General features: G+C 39.6%; 1 protein-coding gene across 1 annotated transcript in view; it reads right to left on the bottom strand.

Annotated features, from left to right (window-relative positions):
* Positions 1-23270, bottom strand: part of kon (chondroitin sulfate proteoglycan 4-like protein) — a 104345-nt gene that overhangs the window by 7636 nt on the left and 73439 nt on the right. The window contains exons 7-11 of the mRNA XM_043423440.1: positions 13765-14019; positions 6288-6485; positions 4757-4958; positions 1845-4580; positions 347-753 (exon numbers count right to left, since the gene is read on the bottom strand). Of these exons, the coding sequence (XP_043279375.1) occupies positions 347-753; positions 1845-4580; positions 4757-4958; positions 6288-6485; positions 13765-14019 (3798 nt within the window). The remainder of the gene's footprint in view (positions 1-346; positions 754-1844; positions 4581-4756; positions 4959-6287; positions 6486-13764; positions 14020-23270) is intronic.

The following is a 23270-nucleotide window of genomic DNA, read 5'->3' as shown; positions in this document are numbered from 1 at the left end:
TGGCTCTGCTACATCAGTTCAAATGTAGATGCGAGAGCTTCCAAATAAATCTGACGAAAAGGGGCTGCGGAAAAAATCTTAAAAGGCGGCTCACCCGACGTTTATAGTCAAACTTTGAGACACTCTCGGTTTATTGCCAACGATCCTCCTCTGCAAGATGTTTTTGGATAAAAAAAGACATTCTTGAGGGAGTATTGCCATTTTTAGTCGACTTCGGTATACGGAATCGTTCTTTGTATAGTACAATCAAAATTTTCGGCTACAATGACAATCGTGCCAAAAATTGGGGGCTTTCAAACGCTCGAATACTTTTGTTTACAATTATTCGTAAAAAAAAAAAATTTACCTGATTTGCTATGGGTTCGGCGAAATGAGTTTCCACCTCGAATACGAAGGAATCGTTGGTTGAAAGATCCATAAATTGTTTAGTGTGCTCGTACGTGACTCTGCTCGCATTCACGTCGTTCTGAGTAAATCGGTCGACTTCCTGCCAAGTTCCCTCACTAGTTTCCATTATGATTTTCCCTAAGTTAGGTCTTTTCCGCACGCTATATCTCACGTCGCGTTTGGGATCAGAACACGTGGTTACGAGTAACATCGTCGAGATCGATTTTCTCGTGAGGGGAAATACGTTCAACGGATTGTTGACGTTGATCGTAAGTTCGACGGGTCTTGTCGTTATGGAAATCTCATTATTAGTTGTTGAGTGTACTCCGTCGGATAGAACGAAGGAGAATGATGCTGCGGTGCTATCTGAAAAACCATGGCAACGTTATTTCTGTAAAATCAACTCACGCTTGTTTATTGAGTTTATTGAAGGGCTATGATACGGGTGCGCGCAGGTCAACAGCAAGATCGATTTTATAAAATTATTTTTATTTAATCGATACTGTTGCCCTTTATATAATTAGCTCAGGGACAGGTCGTAGGCTGGTACCTTAGACGAGGCCCGTGCAGTTGACGACGGTAACATATTTTTTTTCAGTTAGGATTCCACGTAAATGTTTTTGTTTTTTCAAATTATTCACTCGTTTCTCCATTTAAGGAAGTTGAGGCATTAGAATGAAAATGATGTCACCGCTTTTAAACCGATTGCATCTTATAAAGTGAAGTGTAAAAAAAAATCAGTTAAATTTTCAGACAGTTTAGGAGCGTCGTTGCTGAGAAAAATCAATAACAATTTGGGCCAAATAACATGTAATCTTATGGAAGTCAAGACACATTCAGTGATATCTCCGTTAAAAATGATGCTAAAAATATGAAATTTTTTGGGCAACATGAGCAAGACTTGCTGAATAATGTCAATTTTTTCAGATTTATTAGGAGATTTGCTGAGATTATATTAATAATAATCTGTTTCCCGTGCAGTTTTTTGAGGCTAGGATCGTCACCGTTCGTGTTTTCGACTGAGCTTTCACCAGTTTTTCGTCTTTTTTTCCCCAAATTTTCTTTAAAGTGTATGCAACATTGCCAAACTGTAAAGTGGCCTAACTTTTGAAAGGTACAGGTCATCACTTTTGTGACTTTAGTGACTTTGTTGCTGTGAAAACTTAATTAAAAGAGGTTCCAAACTTCTATGGAATGATAAATAAACCAAGCGTAGTTTGAGCTATAGAGACGTAGGTAGGAATCGTTTTGTATCAATCGTCTCGTACGTTGATCGATGCTTCGGAATTTTACTAGCCAATCTTGAAAATCGAGCAAATAAAATGTCCGGAGATTGATCGCAGTGCAGAAAAGCGACCAGAACGAGAGGGAAAGCAAGCGCACGAGGGGGCAGATACACGAGTAAGATAACGAGAAAAGTAGCAGAGTCACTGCTGATTGAAAAAAATTGAACTCACTCGTATGGGTGAAGATGATGTTGCCCCGGTTGATCTGCGCCTGGGTGAAATTATAGATGTAGACATGAGGCGTATCGTTGTGCCATAAATATCCATTCCTGACACTGGTCAAATTGTAAATAAGTTCATTAGGTCCTGTGTCGTTGTCGACGCTCGCTAATTGTTGGGAATTGATAACAACGCTGCCACCTTGCCATACGTCGATATCAGTATGATTAACGAGCACGGGTATTTCGTCGTTAATGGGAATGACGTTTATCCTGAAATCAATGGGTCCACTAGTTTTGTCGCCGGCGATTGCGATGATGCTTAAATTATCATGAGGGTATTCGTCACCGTTGTGTTTATAGACAATGACACTCGCGTTGAGATGCTTCTGAGAGAACTTCTTGATCGCGTTATTTCTCGTTGAATCAACGATAACACCGTGTTTCGGTTTGGCGATGATGCGATAATCGGTTATCTTGCCCGCGTAATAAGCCGTCACAACTCTGAAATCGGCGGGTTTTAATACAAAACTTTTGCCTTCGAGAACCGTTAGATTTCCAGCTGATTCGATGTAAACTTTGTCAGGTATTATGACGAACTTAACGACTAGGCCACGCGTCCAAGTCACCCCGTTCGTAACGTCGACTACAAACTGATCTTGCGTACGGTTGATCATCGATTGAACGTAATATATACGACCCTCGTTTATCATAGCTTGATCAAAGTGTTTAACGAGGCTGGGATCATCCTCTTCCTTCGACGTTTCCTCCGTATGGGTCTCGTCGTTATTTTGAACTTCCAAGTAGCCGTACTTTGGTCTCTCGCGGACGAAGTACACGATTTCCGATGGCGTTATGTTCGGATGTTGAATGTCCAGATTTTTTCTGCTCAGCACGACGCTGGTCGTTTCTTCAACGAGAATAGTCCGATTGTTTCGAATGATCAACGCTTCCCAGTAAGATTTGCCGTAAACTTTGACTGTCACTCGTGTTTCGGAGCTGACATTGCGTACTTGGGCACGAATCTTGAAGTCGTCTTTGGACGACGAATTACCGTAGTGCCGATAAGCTAGTGTCTCGCGGATCAAATCATCGCGGGAAAAGTTCCAAGTTTCCCGACCGTTTCGAAGTACTGCGCCGTGTTTGGGTCGCGCTATTACGGCGAATTTGATTTCCTTGTCGTTAATATTCACATTAGTTTCAACGTCGATTTCCCGAAGGGTCAGAATGACCGAAGCATTGAATCGCACGATCGAAGCGTTGCTTTTGAGGAAATGCACGTAGGGCGGGCTCGCTATGACGACAAGCCGATCATTGATCTTCCATTGACCGTCGGTTACGGTGAATTGAAAATCGCTTCTCTCATCGCCATTGTTGTGCTTGATCATGATTTTACGATCGTTAATATCTTGTTGTGTGAATTCGTTGAGATTTCGGCGAGAGTTATCATCGATTCGGTAAGCGGATACGTTGCCGGTATTTCTTTTGTGGTAAACGAGGTCGTTTGGATTTGTGCCAGTGTCGATATCGACGTATGACAATTCGTCACTGCTCAAGGGCCGTTCGCCGTTGGTAACGACGTGAAAATCTTTAATGGTTTTTCTGATCGGTGGATTGTCGTTCAGGAGCTTAACTCGAACGTCGAAGAGGCCTGCGTACATGAAATCTGTGTCGTCGCTCGCGACCCCAACGTATTTGAAAAGGTCCCGATCGGTTTCGCTGTCGTCGTGGTGATAGTTGACGCGTTTTTCCTCGAGCTCATCGGACGTGAAGTAAGTAGCGTTCTCGCGGATTACCACCCCATCCGGAGAGTCTACCGTGAGCCAACCGTTTTTAGGCATAATCGTTATGTTGTACAAAATTTTGTCGGCTCCGTAAGTCTTCGCGTCTGGGAAGATGATATTGAGAGGAACTTTCGAGCCTTCCTCCGCTCTGAGGGTTTCGTGATGCTCCAAACTTTTGGTGTTCTTTCCCGAACGATTATATATCAGACTGAGATTGGACAATATCGATTGACACTGGGGTGCGCTTACTTGAAAAGTTAAGCCATCGTGAATAGACGAGTACGGGCTCTTGAAGAGGCGATACTTCATTCTACCAGCGTCGATATCATCCTGTGTGAACGTATCACCGTCTCGGAGTATCGAATCAACCAACACTACGTAACCATACTTGGTTCCCGTCATAATGGTATATTTGATTTTACTAGGATAAGTGACCAGCGGGTTCGTTTGATACTTCAAGTTCTCCGAGCTCACATGACTTTCGATCCCATTGCTAAAGTTCACCGCCATTCTCTTCGTCTCCTTCAACTCCAGGTCGATAAAGTTTATACGAAAATCAAAGTTCTGCTGAGTCTTTACTTCCCGTACGCTTGCTTGAAACTTGAATTCGTCCGTGCTTGGAATATCGATATTGTGCAGATAACGTATATTTTCGTTCTCGATGTCGCGACTGGTAAAACGATCAACGCTCGTCCACGAGCCAGTCGAGTTATTGAATCTTTGTAACGTACCGTACATCGGAAGTGTCACTATCTGATAAAGTATCTCGATGCTCGTGTCGTCGGAATTTGTTGCGAAAGATAGATTCGACGATCGCAAATGGCTGAACGAACGGTGAACTACCACCAGGCCCGTGTTGTGTATTAATTTTATTTGAAGAGGATACGCAGAGATCCGGAGAAACCCTGAAAGACTGCTCGCCTGTCCATCGCTCACTTGGAGTCCCAGCAGGGCATTTGATTTTGCTGAAATCACGACGGTTCTCATTGTATTTTCAACATCGACTACGAGATAACTCCATTTCGATGATATTCGATCAGTTCGATATAAATAAACGGCTCCATTGAACGGCTCTTTCACAAATCAATATTATATACTTTATCCAATTATATGATACAAGTTTCCATGAGAATTATTTTACCGTTTCCACGATGGACGTACGCGATGTTACCGCGTAGTAGTTCGGCCTGTGTGAAGGTCACTATGGATTTTCCGGGCTCGCTCAGTCTTTCGACGTGTCCTGCGTCCGTGTCTGCTCTAAGAACAGTGTAGGTCAGCATCTCCGAAGGCGTGTCAGCGTCCACCGTCCAGACGAGTTCTTTACTCAGCGTTCGCCTCGTCCCCTGTCGAGAGGAATAGATTTTTCTTTCTTTTTTTTTTTTCTTATCCTTATGGCCCAGGGCTTCATTTTGGGGCTTAAATTTCGATCAGGCGAAACGCACAAAACGTCATTGAATATACACACAGGATGAGCATTGAAACGTGAGTTTATATACCTTTTGTTTAGCATCGAGTAACGTTTTTAGTGAAGCTTCATTTGAATTTCAAGTGATTTCATAAGTATGTGTCATTAAAAAATTCTAATTTCTGGTCAATTCGTTTTGTTTCTTTCTAAATAAAAATAAACGTTATTTTTCTGGCTTCACGATAGCTGATGGTTCACTTTTTTCTAAGTAATTGAATTGATTCACCAATTTATCGATTTGCCTTCAATTGGATCGTTTCTTTTATTAAGATACTGTGAAAGGTTCACGCACGATAAACACTAATTCAATTATGTATACGCCCTGGAACGAATCTATCAATTTGCCAGCTTCATCCTATATATTCGTACACGAGCAGGGGGGACTAGCGTTGAAGGCGTTTAGAGACTCGTTCCGAGAGGTCGTTTCCAATCATTAAATTATCCTCGGGAAGCCGTGTTTCAACGTTACCGAAGCACAAAATCTTTCGTTAAAACACGATGAGCCTACCTTAGTTTCATTATTCGGAATATTGGAAGCAAAATATATTCAGAAAAATTCCAGGAACATGTAGCGTTGGAAATACGTTATTGCGTCATGGATCCGAATTCGGAATAATCCAATAAATTTCGTTTCCCAGTAAAAAAAAAAAAAAAAGAAAAAAAAAACCTCCGGAGATATGAGGGATTTGAAAAATGTATAAAAATATCTTAGAATTTCATCGAGCGAACTGGCATGGTGAAGCAGACAATATAATAATGTAAAATTACATATGGAATTTTCGTGAAATAGGAAATGTAAGCATAATTTAATTATGGAAAATATTCGTTCAAAAAATTGAGAGAAGTCTGGATACAATAAGAGAACGTTACGTCAATAAAGCTCTAAATTGACTCTGTAATTGTGAGGAGTATTTTACGAAAAAAACTGATGAAAAATCTCTAAAGATAACAGAAGAAGAACGAATAAAAGGTAAATAAAAATGATAAAATTCGTAGAAATAATAATGATATGGAAAATGGCTTAATTTGCATGAAATATCTCATGAATATAAAAATATACATAACATTGTAAGTTTATGAAGAATGTAGTGTATGAGTTGAGGTCTCGGTTACTCCTTTAATTGTGAGCAAACAAAGCTTGGAAAGAGGTCTGTATAACGTTCGTGAGGGATATGTTTTTCTTGGGGTTTCTCGATGTTGAGCTTACTTGAGCAAGCCGGAGGACTTTCGTTGTGGGTATTTCGAGTACGGGTGGGTCGTTAACCGGCGTGATGTTCACGCCAAGTGGAAATCTCAAGCCACCTTCGAGATAACTAGGCAGCTTGAAGTCTGCACCGCCAGTCAGCCTCAATTCCAGGATCATCCGGTCTGACGTGCTTTCGCTGCCATCGTGAATGTACTGAATCTGTAACACATTTTTTAAATGTTTTTTCTCTCTCCTTTTTACCCCAACTCGATTGGCTCGTGATTTTTCCTGCGCCGTTTCGATCGTAATTTACAGAAATAAAAATATATAATCTAATGTTACGATTCTTATTCTCTAGACACGGGAACGAATCATTCTTCCTTACATTTTCCATCATATTGACGATAAAAACATAATAGTATAGTTAAAAAAACTTTATTATCGTTGTTACATATGTATATCGATAGAAATGAAGAAATTTTTTTTTAAAGCCGCTGACAAAGGCGAATCAACATTATTTTTCCTTCAAACCCGATGAAGAAAAAGCTTGAGTACAATAATATTATAACAGCTTTTCAGTAGAAAGAGTCGTGGCAAGCTGAATTTCTTGTAGAATTTCAAACTTCAAACCCATGTTGTACCTCCAGAATCTCGTGATTTCCCGTACATTTAATCCTTCCGGAGAGAGAGAACCTTCGTCGACAGCATCGCGTGGTAAAAACGGCGTATAAAAACCTTTGGTTTTTCGATCGATTGACAGGAATAGATTTTCCGCAATTGCCGCAGTAGTACGAAGCGAGATTTTTTGCCTTGTTCACGCGAAGTAAATTAGTGAAGAAGGTGAAGAAGTGAATTGATAATTTACGATTTTTGGGAACGCTCCGAAGAGTCTGATGTGCACGGTCTCGGTTAATTCGATTCAATCTCCGCGCCGGGATAAAAGTATAAGTCGAGCATAGGACAATGCCCGACTTTTATCTACGTTGACGTCAAAAACAACTGACTTCAAACTGTAGTTTGCTCGATCAAATTATATATACGTGAAGCTGCAAGCTCTGCATGATTGTCAGTTTCCGCAAATTTCCTGAAACAACATCATGCTTGCTCGGCATCGTCGGATGAGCTATACATAAACGAAGTTCAGAAGGAAAAGTACACAAATATATTGTAAAGTGAATAAAACCACGAGATCCAGTTGCATGTGTAGCGCAATGCGCATGTGCATATCGATGCGATACGTGCATCGTTCAGATTAAAACTCGCTGAAGAGCCTAAGAAGAAACGAATCCATGTTTTTCCGATGCGCTTGAATAATTGATATACTCTAATTTTGTGCGGATTAGTGGCCCCGGAAAGACGGTGGGATGGAAAAACAGCTCGGCGCATCGGCGACGAGTAAATTTATTCTCCCCGATAAATATACACATATAGATGTAGCGAAACGAATTTTTTCGCTCTCTGGCCGTAAAGCAAAGTTCGACTACAATCCTTTATTCATTAATAATACAATGATTAGCATACGCCGAGGGACATTCGGGACAATAATCTCCTGAGACGAGACGATGTTGGGAGAATAATGAAGACATTACGGGAAAATTAAATTCTGGAGTACCGCGTCTTAGCGCGTGCCTTCGAGTTTGGCAAATTGATAAGCGAACGAGGGAACACGGTCTAAGCGCACTATACGAATATATATAGATATACATACACCCGCGATATATATCAGGCGAACCGTTCGCTCAACGAGTATTAAGAAAGATAAAAAGAGAAATGCTGGGAAGAAAAAAATTGGAATTAATGAGCACCGGAGATGCATACTATAAATAGAATACCGCCCTCGATCCCGCCAACTTTTCATCTTTCTCACTTCCCTCTCGTTTTCTCTCTATCCCTGTCGGCCACGCGACTTGCATAGAGATATAAGACGAGAATCTTCTCTCCGTATACTAAGCCTCGAGAGGCAAAGAAGCGAGAAATGAGGATGAAAGTACTGGCTCGTGTTGAATCCCTACTGTTGGCCTTATTCAGAGCGCTCGGAGCAGAGCGAGCGAGCCAGTTAACGATTAATTCGTATATTTTGGCTAGTGAAAATATTTTGACCCGGAACTGAATGAGCTTGAGGAAAATCGGATTATTGTAGCAGGTAACCCCTTTCGTGGAACTTCGAAAACGGTATTTCGAGCTAAAATCTTCGCCATATTTAATTAGTTCGTGAGCTCGGTACGCTCGCGTTGAAATCTTGATTTATAGTATACAGGGACGATAATCGAGCGATTGAACAATGCACTTCGAACAAGTTTCTCGAGGAGTAAGTCGACCGAACTTGAAGAAAAAAGTTATTGCAACAACGAAATGTGGCATTACGGGGTGCCAATGAAATATATGATCGTCGCAAGGTTAAAAATGATTGTATGACCAAAATTGTTTTAGATCAAACTACAGATTCATTCTCTCCGCGAAAACATCGCAGTTGAATGAAGAAAATTCTTTCGATAACATCAATTTCTATTGAACCGATAATGTTTTTTTCTCAGTGTACAAAAAACATTTCATAAAATGTACAGTTTAGGAACGAGTTTTTCATGGGCGATAAATTTTCTGCAAAGCCGAGTAATTTCGCCGCGAGATACACGGAGAAGAAAGCTCGAACAAACGTTCTAATTTAACTCGGGATATTTTGTTTTTCAACAAAAAAGCTTTCTCACACAGTGAGCCCCATGGCCCCGTAGGACTCGCCGTAACAACGTTCTTCCCACCGCCTCGACCCACGAGAGCTTTCTCCCTGGGTACGCTTCACGACCGCCCCTTTCCAAAATGTCCTCTCTTCTAAAGTTAGGTCCACGTCGTTCCGCCGTACTATGTATAGATTCGACGAGATTTCCTCGGGGCAACACTTACTCGGGAATAAGCTCCTCTTGGATGATGTACTTACAGCGTACGTGCGTTCGGAGTAGGTGAGAGGTTAACCTCCTGCCCCTCCGACTATTTTTCTTCGTCTAGCCATGTACGTTCTCCTCTTCGAAGTTCCGCGGGGAAAACGGGACTTTTATTTTACGCCAACGATTCTCCGTTGTCTGGTGGAGCGAACAAAATTTAATCTATCCAGACACCACGCGTGTTTCGCATAACCTGCTACGTGTGAACGCATTTGCGGTAGACGCGGACGGCGCCGAGAACAAGTACATGCGGAATAAAAAACAAATTGTATATACTATTTGATGAAAAAATGTGATGGTTTGGAGCGAAGGTTATTTCTGAATTTCGTTACACGCTCGATTATATGAGCGGCGATGAAATGTCGAACGGTAGCCTCAAAACGACGCAGATTCTGCGACAAAACTCTGCTACGAAACAAATGTGTGACTCATCGCATTGACGAACCGGCCTGATAAATGGGGCTCAAATTCACCTTTCGTTTGGTCCAGCTATGGCGTGATATAATTAGCTGGGGAGCATAATTGCGCGATCGAGTAAATAAGCGACGAAGAAGAATTAAGGTGGAGAGCAGCTCGTGACACGGCATGTATCGTTTGACGCGAATGTAAAGCAGATATTGTTGGTTTCTCTATCCCCGTGGTGAGTCTATATATAGTGCTTTTGTACGGAAGAATCGATCCGGTAGATTGACTCTCGGGTGGTAGTCAACATCGAAGCTTTGCTCGGCTCGTAGCAGCTAGTCCGGATAGCGTGGTGAAGCGACAGACATCGACACACGGCTACGGGAGAAACGAGAGCAGGGTGCACACACACACATATATATATATGGGTAAACGCACGTAGAGAAAGCGTGAGTTTGCCCGAGGGTACAGGGAAGAGTTTTGGAGAAAAAAACGGGAAGGAGGGAGGGAGAGAAGGAGGCAAGAAGAATGAAGAAAGAAAGAAAAAAAAAAACAAGTGTTGAAAGAGCGAGGATCGGTGAATCCGTCGGTAAGCCAGCCGCTTTTCAAAAAGCTCACCACTTCCTCGTGTATTACTCCTCACTCTCGCTCGTATACCTGTTCTCATCGTTCTTCATCCTCTTCCTGCTCGAACCACTCAGTCCCGATTCTCTGCGTCATCCCTCTCTGGGCTGTACCTTGAGCATCGTCGCGGAAATAGTTTCGGTACACTTTCCAACACGTGCGAGTAAACGAGGCAGCTTTTTCGCGCACCTTTTCACTCTTTCCCCCGGAGAGGGAAAAAGGAGGAGGTTGAAAAAAAGAGTGATAAAAATGTAGTCGAAAAATAAGAGCGTCCGGGAGAGGAAACGAGAGAGCGAGCAAACAGGCGGCTAAAGATGTATTTTATTTTCTTTCCTTCTATACGTTTTCATTTTTTTCCCCCTTTTTTCTGAATGTGCACAGGATACACAAACAAGTCGTTCACACGGAAGCTTATGGGGTGTGTATTCCGAGTTTTCCCACCCCGTCGAAATGTTGACGAAAGTACCCCACACAGTAGTCGACTCTGACGAGGCTTTTACGACGAGAAAAAGAGTTGATTCGGATCTTCTCGAGAAACCGTATTTGCAGAGATGAAATTTTTTTTTGACCTCTTCCTTTTTCTCCACTTGTTTTCTCTCTTCTCCTCTTCCCTCTTTATCCCTCGTTCTCTTTACCAAAGCTGTTGAATATCGAAGAAAACTCGGTGATATTTTTGTCTGTTGGAAAATACTCGTCCAAAAGGATACGATCCACTATTGTCACTCTAATAGCTCATGGAGGAGTTTTCCAAAGCGCCATCTGGCTGGCTCCTTATATAGAAAAGCTATAATACATCCTCCCTTTTGGCACTCGGCCAATCGTCGAACCTCCAAAACCTCCTATAATCATAATAATGCTCGCTTGATAACTCCTAGTACGATGGCTCTCATCACAAAATACACGTGTCCTCGACAGAACACTTTATCCGAAAAAATACGTTCATACTCGAAAAACTGACGATGGGGGGGGGGGGGGGGGGGTGAAATCGAAAATCATATGTCGCAGCATTGAAGCATCGTCACTTATCGAGATGAAACACCAAAGTCTCGCTCTTCATTTTCACAGAGTTATTAATTTATTGATGTTCCAATTCTGCGCTTTTCCTCGTTCAAAATCATCCCGTTATACCCCACTTAACCGATATAACATCGGGATCAAATGATGATACAATTCAGACTCAATTTTCCTTTACTTTTCCTTGGGGAATGGTGCAAAACCAGCAACGAGTTCCGAAGGTTACGGATATCGAAGAAATATTATGTTTGCTCGATCTGTTCTCGTGTCTTGTTTATATATTATGCATGAACACGTAAACCAGCCGATGAAGTTATGAAACAGCGACGATACTGGGGTTCAGCAACAAGGATGAAATAATAATCGGTGGGAACGAATGTCTTGCGAGAACGGCAAAAACAAATTAATATCCTTCAGTTACTTCAGGAAAATCCAAAAATATACGTTTTTCAATTTCGAAGCGAGATGATAACGATGATGAACCATGCGGAGGATGCCACAGTGGAATCTCTGTGGATATTAAGTATTTTTCGTCGCTGCTATTTTATCAAACCGTTCCAGCAACTCTTACACAAATTAAGGAGTTTCGGTACAGAAGTCAAAATATTAAGAAATTGATCAAATTTGGTGATAATGTGCTTCAACATCAAGTGCGAAAACTCAATTTTTTTCAAAATTTTCTTCTACTTAGTTATCGAGTAATTACACATTAAAGCAGATTTCTCATGCCCGGAATGTATACCTATATATATGGAAACGCTATGCTTATACACGTAAACTTTAGTGATCAATTACTCGATAACTGTGCAGAAGAAAAATCTTAAACAATTTGTGTCGTCAAATTTGGCACTAAAGAATATGTTCACCAAATTTTATAAAATTCTGAACTTTTTGAATTTTTGAATTTTTTTAGCATGGATTAGCATGGCAACATTGTATCGCCTGTACCGAAACTCCTTAAGGCCTCATATAAACAGATGATGGGCGGAAAAATCGAAATTTTTTTTATTAGATATTCTTCAAGTATGATGGTCTCAAGAATATTTTCACAAAATTTCATAAAGATCGGAGTATGAGATTCGCAGCTATGAGTATTTCAACCAATCGCTCAGGGTGCGCGGTTGTCTAATAGGGGAGAGACCGGGGCAAAACGGGATACCCGAAAAAAGAGAGAAATTTTTTTGTCTTTTTTTTTCAATTTTTATACTTGTCCGAAACGTACATGAAACATATTTTTTCCAAACTATCTTGTTTTTTTTTGGATTTTTTTTTTTAATTCGATTTTTTCAAATTTTCCTTTTTTACATCACTTCCAAAGTGAAAACGTTTTTGCACAGATATACAAAAAATATTTGTATCACTGCTTTGCAGATTTATGTTTGCGGAGCATCGTGTGTGGTTACACCTGCACATGAATCATGTGCCCACTCCGCACAATTTTGGCACTGAATCCATGATTCAGTGGATAAAGAATACAATTTTTTACAGAATAAACATTGGCAATCTTCGTTATTATTCATATCATTAATGTTAAATTGAATTACAGAGGGTGCGTTCGACGTACGTTAGAGCGTTGTAAGCGCTGAGATCGCTTTCAACGCTTACGGCGGTAAGTCGGAAGCACTCGGTTACAGGTGCAAAATGCACCCAAGGTGCATTGAATTAAAATCATAGTAAAAAAATTTCATGAGTTTTTAAGAGGTACCCCTTTTCGCCTCGAAATTTTTTTGTTTTATTTTTTTTTTTGAAAATTGAAAAGAATTCCAGTAAATTTCTTAGTTTTTGGGAGTAAAAAATAGACAGAGCTTCCCAAACTTCTGAAAAGTTCAATAATTTCTTAGGTATCCCGTTTTGACCCGGTCTCCCCTACTTGAATTTTTAAACGCGATTCTCTCAAAATCGTCTTTTTTGAAAAATATCTTTACTATGGACAAGATTTTTAAAAAACTAATAATCCGATCCATATTAAATTTATACCACTTATTTATTATAATAACAGCTAGGGCCCAGACGAAGGATTTCGTATTTTGTTGGAAAAAAAATTGTAACAAAAAACCGAAAATTTAGCATCTCAAAAAATGAATTTTTGGTTAAAACTGTCGCCATTTTTTTTCAATCAAAATTTTTACAAACCCTTCGTCCAGGCCCAAGTTATTATTATAATAAATATGTGTTATAAATTTGGTATGGATCGGATTAATGGTTTTTTAGTTACACGTCTGCCGCAACTTATGCTCAAAAAAAGGTGCTACTGAAATACGCCATTTTCGTAAATTTTTTGATGAAAAAAATTGTACAAGTACATGAACATATATACTAATGAATGTCGTTCACAGCTTTTCAATAAACATTTATTTTCTTGTCGAAAAGTATCAAGAAAGTCACGTTTTTTCGCCCGCTGCAAGTGTACATAAGGCCTTAATGAAACACGTACGAAATAGTCGTTCTGTGCAAAAAACGTGAAATTCAATTCAAATGAATAAATGTCAAGTTCGGTATGTTTATGAGCGATGAGATGTTACCTTGTCCATATGGATGTCCCGCAACGTGAACGAACTGTTCCTCTCAAGTGTCCGTGTTTCCTGGCTGATCGTACCGTGTGCTGGTGGAATAATGACAACCATTCCCATCCCGTCATCCTCCATACCGTATCTCACAACGTCCATTATCACATCGATGTTATCCCGGCTCAGAAACACTTTTTCCCCTTCGAAAACAGATAATGGAGTCAACGACAGGATATCCAGGTTGACAGGCAAATTCGAGCTTCCGTTTACCTGTAATCGACACAAGATATTGTGTTCATTACATGAACAGTACTGTAATATTTTTCAATATCTACATTGTACATTATATGTGAGGTATTTCATGTAAGACTGGTGGACTTTTCCCCTGATCTCTGCCAAGTTGATTTATTTTTTTTTATATCATTATATTAAGTCTAAAAGATACCCGGACGTTTTTTCAAATTTTTTTGAACAGTCATTTTTGAAAAAAGAAATTGAAAAAATGCTCCTTTTTGAAAAAATCCAAAAAATCGGTAATTATATGCCAAACATTTAAAAACGTAATTGTATCGCCAGGCTCAGTTTATAGGATTTAAAAAGAAAATTTATATCCTGTACGTTAACTTTTAATAAAGGGCTGTGTAAAATTTCAGAAATTAATTATTAAAATTGGATGGTTGTCGTGAAGGAACTTTAAAACGGCATACAAAAACCTAACTTTCGGTTACTACAAAAGAGTATATTTGCGTAGAAATTCATGAAATCGTGAAAAAAAACTGCAATTCGTATACTTAAGACTTGTAATAATCGAATGCTCCGAGAAAAAGTTACACTTATCAGCCTGGTTTTATGGAATCTAAAATTTAATACGAACTTTCGGCATTGGATTTCCTACGATTCGCTACGATAAAAAGAGACGTGACAGCAAAGCAGCAGCTGAGTGTAGTCCTAACCTCAATTTAACAGATCAACGGAAAAGAGGTTAAACACTCACGAGTGGTCAAGTAGAAAAATACGGGAGAACCGGTGTTACCAAACGTAAAACTAGGGATACTACGCGAATTGTTGGACTGACTTTTTTTTCATTTTTATTATTCAGTGCGAACATTCATTTAAAGGATTACATATGAAAAATTTTAGTTATTAAAAATATTTCTTTTTCCAATGTTATGACTAGACTGAAGCGATAGAATTATTTATGAGCTATTAACGTTAGAAAACTCCGAAAAAAAATCGACAAACACTCACTCCGAGCCAATGGTTAAGCCGGTAATTCAGTTCCCGAGAAGTTTAATGTCGTACTTTTAGTCAAGATTTTCATAAATCATTAATAATATTCAGATTAGTGAATGGGGATATATCGTTGAGCACATAATGCGAGAAATAAACAAAAAACGTATCTCCACTTATAGAGTAGTCATTATTTTTTATTGGCTTTAATTGGGTCCACTATATAGCATTACACACAGCTCGAGAAGGCTGAAATCGAATTATGACTCCGGAGTTGTTTTGTGCATTTCCAAATGTCATGCTGACAGCTGATCTTTCATATGTTGATAACGACTCAGATTCGTTATTGACAAATAGTGAATAGGGATAAACAAAAGCGAATTCCGCTGAAGAAAAATTCCATTAAGGAGGGTGGCTAGCGACGATACAATGTTGCCATGCTAAACCATGTTAAATACACTAAAAATTTCAAAATGATAAGAATTTAATAAAATTTGGTGAACATATTCTTCAGTGCCAAATTTGACAATACAAATTTTTTAAGATTTTTCTTCTGTACAGTTATCGAGTAATTGATCACTCAAGTTCACGTGTATAAGCATAGCGTTTCCATATTCCGGGCGTAAGAAATCTGCTTTAATGCGTAATTACTCGATAACTAAGCAGAAGAAAATTTTGAAAAAAATTGTGTCTTCGCACTTGATGTTGAAGAACATTATCACCAAATTTGATCAATTTCTTATCATTTTGACGAATGTAGCCACCCTCCTTAAATCTTGGGCAAATGCACAGAGAAGATTCTCTTGTGTATAATTTATTTTTTCAAATTAGCTACCGACAGATATTTTAAATTTTCAATTATTCAGTCTCCATAAGAGCTACTGGAAACACAATTTGCGAGTCGTTCACTCGATCAATATTCCAGGAATAGAGTCGAACAGTATAAAATTTTGATGGGAAATTTAATGGACTGCAAGCTTCTCCAAAAGCATTATCTAAGCCCTTATCAATGAATGATTAACTAGAAAAATTGCATGAGTCTTTTCGACTCGGCATTCGGTCCACGACTTGGTCTCGTATTATTAATCATTCAACCTAAGGCACCTCGTATATATTGTAGAGTTTGCAAGCTTAATCGATAAACCACAGGCCCGTACCACATGTGTAATCACTCGGGACGTGAGTGTGCATCCAACAGAATATATATATGTATATATAAATTAAATTGTAGGATCGTACAATTTTCAACTCCCGAGCATGGATTTCTGGCAGCCATACACGATGATGCTCCTAGTTATGGATTAATGCATCTATGTTTATGATTATAGATGTCGATTAATTCAATAAGTAGAATTAAGTAACGTTTACAGAGTAAAACAATTGGAGAGAACACGCTAGAAACTCAGCTAATACCTGGAAATGTACGTGATAAGAATGGAAAGAATGGCTAACGATACCCAAAACAATTACTCCAAGAGCATACAACAAGAGCACTAAATCCGCTTCAAAGGTAATCAAATGAAGAGGCGCGCGTGCGTTTGGTTTTTTTTTAGACTCGGGACCAACCCGGTAGCTTTCGAATGAGGAATTAATAAAATGCCAGGAAGTCAGAAACGTCAGAAATTGAAAAGTGCCCGAAAATGTATCGATTCGTTATTGGCTTTCCTGTGTTCGTACTTGCGGTATCTTAGAGACAGCATATTCGTAGGACTTTTTCGTTAAGATCCTTTCACTGACATGAGAAAAAATGATCGATCGATTGGTCTCTTAAATTCTATTTCTCAGTCCACTCGAAAATGGGGTGGTAAGAATTGTGGAAAAATAGGATGGAAGCTTCAGTCTCCATCGAATCAAGAAAAGAAATGCTGCGGAGCTGAGTTTGATTCTGTATCGAAGTTCACTTTTCTCCTTCATGCTTCGGGGTAACGTGAAGAAATAGCGACCGGGAGGAGGATGAAAGGAACACTTGAAGAAGGGGCAAAGCGGATTCGCCTGGAAATCGCATTTACATTGCGAACTTGACAGATTCGACATTGCGCGTTACTTTGGGTGCGAGTAAATTTGATAAGATCCATCACAGCGTAGTCTACGATTTCAAATGAAGAATTCGTCGAATGTCCTGAAAAGTGCAATATCGTTTTGAAATTTCGATTATCATTTCACAGGTCTTTGCCTTTGAATCGCATGTCGAAATGCTCCTTGTGCTAAATTTTCCAAGCGTAAAATTATATTTTCCATTCACCTGTCATGATGGTATCAACGAATGGGAATTAAATTATAAAAAAAAAAATCAATTCACAACCATTTTCGAGATCGACGACCTCCTCAATTTACGAATATCTGAAGGTTACCAAAACTTGCATCATCCACGAGGACAGCTTATAGTCTATCTATCTATGAAAATTAGGAATTTTTCAGAAAAACGACCCAATCTGCAAAAGGTATCCTCGGATGGTGCGTATCTATGTAGTTTTTTCAACTGCAGCCGGCGGTGGAGGAATGAAAGATTTCATGATAACGTTGGAGGTATGCCCGCTGGGCTTCTTGAAAAGTCACTTGATTTCCTGGGAGACGCTCGGAGCGTTTACCACCTCATCCATGAACAACGTAAAACCGATTTCTTTTCGATATACGTAACAAGAGAAGAGAGAGAGAGAGAGAGAGAGATTGAGGGGCAAGAGAAGAATGTGTGTATAGTTGAAGAAGAAAGAAATGCGAGCATTCTGCCTCGGGGCAGGTTTTCCAATCAACCTGATAAAAATCGGTTGGCTTATTACGATCTCTGCTTCTATCTCATCACATTTTTCTTTTATATAGTGTTTTCCATTGATATTTCTGTACATAAACGTGAACGATTTTTCGTCCCAATATTTTTTCCAAGCTACCTCAACCTTAACTCATTGGTAACGAATGAAAAGTGAATGAAGAACTTCATGATACACGTGGATTTGTCTCGTCGTTCGGTCAACATCCAGCAGCGTTCAGGCCGGACAAATTTTATTATAAAGGATCGTCGATAAAACTGCTGGGAGCACGGCAACTCGAAAAAGACTCGTATCGGCAAGCTCAAATTGGGCTGGATACCTCGTGTGCGTTTTACCAATTCCGTTCCATCGAGCTTTGATTGCGATATTTGCAGCAAACGTTATAACTGAACGAATTTGTTGTGTCCGATTAAAACGAAATCGGGCATAGGGATACTTTTGTAAAGTATCGACGTTTGTACAAATCAGTTAACGTATTATTCCCGGGATATTTCTCGTTCGCCGTGCAGGTATACATCGGCACAGATCGTACCGCACGAATGGCTTGTGGGGTCTCGTTTTCTCGCTCTCACCCTCTCCTGTACTCGAGTTTTTTTTTTTTTCACGTTCATTTATTTTGCCTCGTTACGGCAACTGTTAGTATAGGCAGACATTGGGAAATTTGGTAAACACCATTTCCCACCGGGACAGCCTTGTTGTATCGCTGCTAAATAAATATGATAAACATTCTCTGAAAAATAGGTAAAAGTTACAACCTGCGACGCAAATATTTGAAACTGTTCACCGGAGAACTGTGAAAATATATTTAATGAATCGAGGTAATTGAACGTTTTTTAATCGCTGGCCAATTCAGTTATCAGAGGATAATGCTCATCAAACCATTTTAAATTACAGATATATAAAACACGGGTTGAATGGAAACTCGTGCACAAAACAAAGATAAATGAGAGTATTTTTCGTCCAGCAAACTTGTTTCGTTCCCTACCAATATATCGAAGCGATTGGAGCAACGCATTACGAGTCGACCTCCGATTCCCGGAGGAATTCAAAAATCCACATGTTTTTTCCGTACTTTTTACCAAACTTGACTGCCCCGGTAACAAGATTTGGAGAAAAAATGTTCCGACGAACGTGAAGTTATCCAATCACGGTGAAAGTTCGAGAGGGATGTAGTAACAGCGATAGTGGTCGAACTGAAAAGACGGAAAAAGCTCGTATCATGTGATCTTCACGGGATAAAAAATTCGCCAGGGATTTCCGGGTTTTTTGGGTTAGCAGAAGCGTTTTCGGGTGAAAAGAGAAGCTAATCCGGGTGTATCTAATTACCGATGTACTATCCACAGACATGTAGAGGATCACCGAGTTACCATACAGGAGAAATGGTAGGGCAAAGAGAGAGAGAGAGAGAGAGAGAAAGAGCAGAAAAGAGAGATCAGGATGAGTTTAAAGCCGGAGCTTTTACCGATCGCGTTACCACACGAAGGATTACCGGTAGGTCGCTCGAGTGAATGTATAGTCGGATAATGTTGAAAAAAAGCCATCAAGACTAAGAAGTGTGAGAGAAAAGAGTAGAAAATAAAAGAAAAGAATGAGAGTCGAGGGGGAGAGCAGTCTTCTCCCGTATAATAGTGCTTATATATACATATACGTATAAATATATATATATTCTTACTCGATGTTTTATCACCGGTTGGCAGAACGAACGAGCAATTTCAGTCCTCGAGAGCGATATTTAAAGCGAGGGATGCCAAGTATAAAAGAACGCCAAGTTATTTCCACTCCCTCCCTGCCCCCCCCCCCTTTCGCCCCTTCCGCCATTACACTCGCTGTCCTCCCTATACACGAATTTTCCCTCTGTGTCGGAGCTCTTTTTGCGGTGCAGGGGTCATGTATATACATATAATGACGTGCTGACTCAAGCGGAGCCTCAAATTCATCTTCTTGTCCAAACCCCATACGCCCTTCTCTCTGTCAGTCATTGATACAATCCTCTTTTTTACCCTCCCCCCTGAGAAAAACCGTATACATCATCGCTGCTATGTACGTGTGTACAGATCGCCCGTTTTCCCGAATTCCTTCGGCAAGGAATGGCGTTGCCGACAAATAAAAGGAATCCATCCCCTCCCCGGCACCAACCGCCATTCATATACCTATGAGTGCATGTGTGTTCGATGCCACTGCAACGCCCTCTTCTTTCGGTGAAAGCGGAGTGGGCGAATTGCAAACTACGACTTCCCAATGGATATGATAGATGTATGAAAAGGTTATAAGCGCGTATATATACGTGCAAATATATCGGATATAGGACAACATTCATGTTAGGACATAAAGGGTTGGGAACTGAAAGCACAGGAGTTACCCAAGTCACAGTGAACATATGTAAACGGCCTGGAGCGCCGTTGAAAACCGAATATCCGACGTAACGTTGCCCATTCGCCTTTTTCACGAACACATATCTTCTTTTTCGTCTATATCTCGACACAGTGCTGGGCAATGTCATCTCGCATATATCTCGGCCATGCTCTCGGCGGCCTTCCCATCCCATTTGTCAGACTCCAAAAATTGTAACGGCAGAAAAAATCGTTCGGAATATTGAAGCTTACGAGAATGTACGATTTTTAATGGCTCGAACGATCGGTTAAATTTGAAATGGGTGTTCCGTGAGGGCTAGCTTGATTAATTGTTATTACATCTCCACTCGCTGCTGCGTCTAAATAATCCTTCGTCATTCTCATATCAGTGCGGAAAGCTTTGTTCGATTTCGTGACATCAATTTCTCTCGCCTGATTACTTATTAATTGTCATCCTACTCGAGCTTCAGCACAAAATGGAATAGGAATGGGGATCCGAAAACCGTCGGCTTTTGTCCTTACGCATTCTTTTGCTTTTCTCCTCTGATTAATTTTAGAGAAGCAGCTTTCCTAAGAATAAGCGTTTCCTCATATCCTGTGAGGCGCGCGCAATATATTGTTCACACATCTCCAAGGAGTCACTGCAACGTACAGGGTCCTGACGTACAAAGGCATTGTGTACATTATGTTGCACCAGGGAGTATTACATAGAGGGATAGCTATCTTGGAGCTTTGTATACTATGTTTTTACTCGTTAGATATGAGAAACAGCCTGATTCATTCATGAACTTCTTACTTCTTCGTTGAAGAAAAATCGACTAAATTGCATTAAATTTCAAGCATTTGCAGATGAAGGGAGAGAATTCTTTATTCGAGTGGAACAATATATTTTGTGCTCGATGAGCTCGAGAGCAATGTGCAAGGATTGTAAGAGTTGAAAATTCATTTGGTATATTGATCCTCGAAATATTGAAGTCGCTTGTTCGCGTTCGAATCGCTGTCTTTAGAGATCACTTTTAGGATGTATTCCAAAACAGTTCAATTTGCATCTTTGACATTTTTTCACGTCTTATTATTTATAGTTTCTATGCAAATACTCATGGAGTTTTGACAACAAGTTCAGAAATTTGATCTCCTATAGTTTCTTGTGATCAAGTCAAATGCTTTACGATAAAAACTTGCGATCGACAGCCAGCAAAATACGAAGAATGAGCATACTCTTGAATGGTAAGCGTGTTGCCAGAAACGCTATCAGAATGAGGGACACGATACAGTTTTTCGCAAATTGCTTCCAAGCCAAACACCGATCCACGATTCCTTCGGTGGATTTTTCTCTTTCACCGGCCTCAAAGAAAAAAAAATGCTGAAAATTAAAATTTGCAAATTGCTTCCTCAAGATGGTCAAGATGCACGATGCTCAAAGCTTACTCTATGATGAGGTGCTATATTTTGCATTTTGGCTTCTTCATAGAGGAAGCTTTGAGCATCGCGCATATTTGAGCACCCTGCATCTTGACCATCTTGAGGAAGCAATTTGCAAATTTTAATTGTCAGCATTTTTTTTTGTATACAAGGAAATAATGTATTTTTTCTACCTTCTTTTACGAACACAAATTTATCGCTTTGTTTAAATCTATAAAAAAAAAACTGAATGACGAGCCATTAGAAAAAACAGCTTGCAACATTCAATTTTCATCGTTTTTCTATTTACATTTAAATTAAATAACTCCGACAACTTTGCTGTAAAGTATAGAGGAAGTACAGACTTATACACGATATCTTACAAAATTTCCAAAAATTGAAGCGGTTAGACGATTTTCGAAAAACTCATATTTTCGTAGAATTCAAAATGTCATAAAATTTAAACCGCTCAACCGATATTTCCCAAATTCAATACCAACTTTCCTATTATGATAATCTATTTATAAACAAAAAAAAAATTAGTAATAAATCTTAAAATTCTCGAAAGTTAGAGCGTCGACACTCTTTTTATGAAAATTTCGAAACGTCGTAGAATTCGTATTTTTTTACAAATTCTGACAAAATTATCAGAGAATGAAGAGCTTATACAGATTAACATCTGCGCAAAACGGTAGCCCTGTATCTCAAATCGTTTTCTAAGTATAAGTTTTGAATTATAAGCGTTTGAATTTTGCAGTACCGTAATATATATACACACATTTTGAGCACATTGGCATTGAAAACTGGGAAAAAAAATTCGTCATCACATAGCTTCCTCTACGAGGAGGCAAAAGTAACGACCATTTTGACTCCTTCTCTTATCTTACGTTAGTCGAAGAATGGCCTGCTGCAGGCATTTTCCATGCAGGCAAAGACCGAGTCGGTCAACTGATTATCGAGGTGTCGTGTGATTGTCAATTTTAGGGGAAATTGTTCGATACGGTTTGACCGATAACGATAGGAGTTTCAGCTCATCGAGAACGACAAAATTGTACTAAAACTTTACGATATCAGAAATTTTGCTATCGCAATTTGTACATGTCTTAATTGTACTTAATTGTTAAATACTTGCAGTGCAACAACACTGGTTGTTCTCACGCACAAACATCAAGTTGATTGAGGTTGGAAATCTTCATACATATAGATGACGTTTCGGTATGGTTCGCTGCACGATCAGAAAGCTCTCCATTCACAATATCTTCTGATTTTTAGGAAAGAACGAGGGAAATATGCAGCGGGAGAGTGAGGGCTCGTAACGGCGGATCGTAGATGCGCATTGATTCCCTGTTGCAAGTATTTCCTACGGTTGCCTTCTTCTTTTTATTACTCGTGTTTTTTTTTTTTGTTTTTTTTTTTTTATATCACAGCCTCTTTTAGCGTTATCATTCGTTCGGAAAAAAAGCTGTTTCATATTTGCTCGGAGTACATTCAATGGGGAATATCGTTAAAGGGCGATGGAGCATTTTCATGAGTTGGAAATGTCCGATCCAGAGAAAGAATATCAGTTGAAATATTATATTTTTTCTGAAAGAAAAATTCCCAGTGAAGGACTGAACATCGCTATTTCTTCCAATTCGCTTCGATGAATTCAAACACAATGAGATAGTCTCGTATATTTCAATGAGAAAATCGCATCTATTTATTTCCGATTGAAACTCATTTGAATAAAACGTAATCTGCTCGAGTTTAATTGAATTCTACCGATTGAAATATT

The sequence above is a fragment of the Venturia canescens genome, chromosome 7, assembly GCF_019457755.1.
Source record: "Venturia canescens isolate UGA chromosome 7, ASM1945775v1, whole genome shotgun sequence".
Lineage (NCBI taxonomy): Eukaryota > Metazoa > Arthropoda > Insecta > Hymenoptera > Ichneumonidae > Venturia > Venturia canescens.
This window is presented reverse-complemented; position numbering and strand designations above follow the sequence as displayed.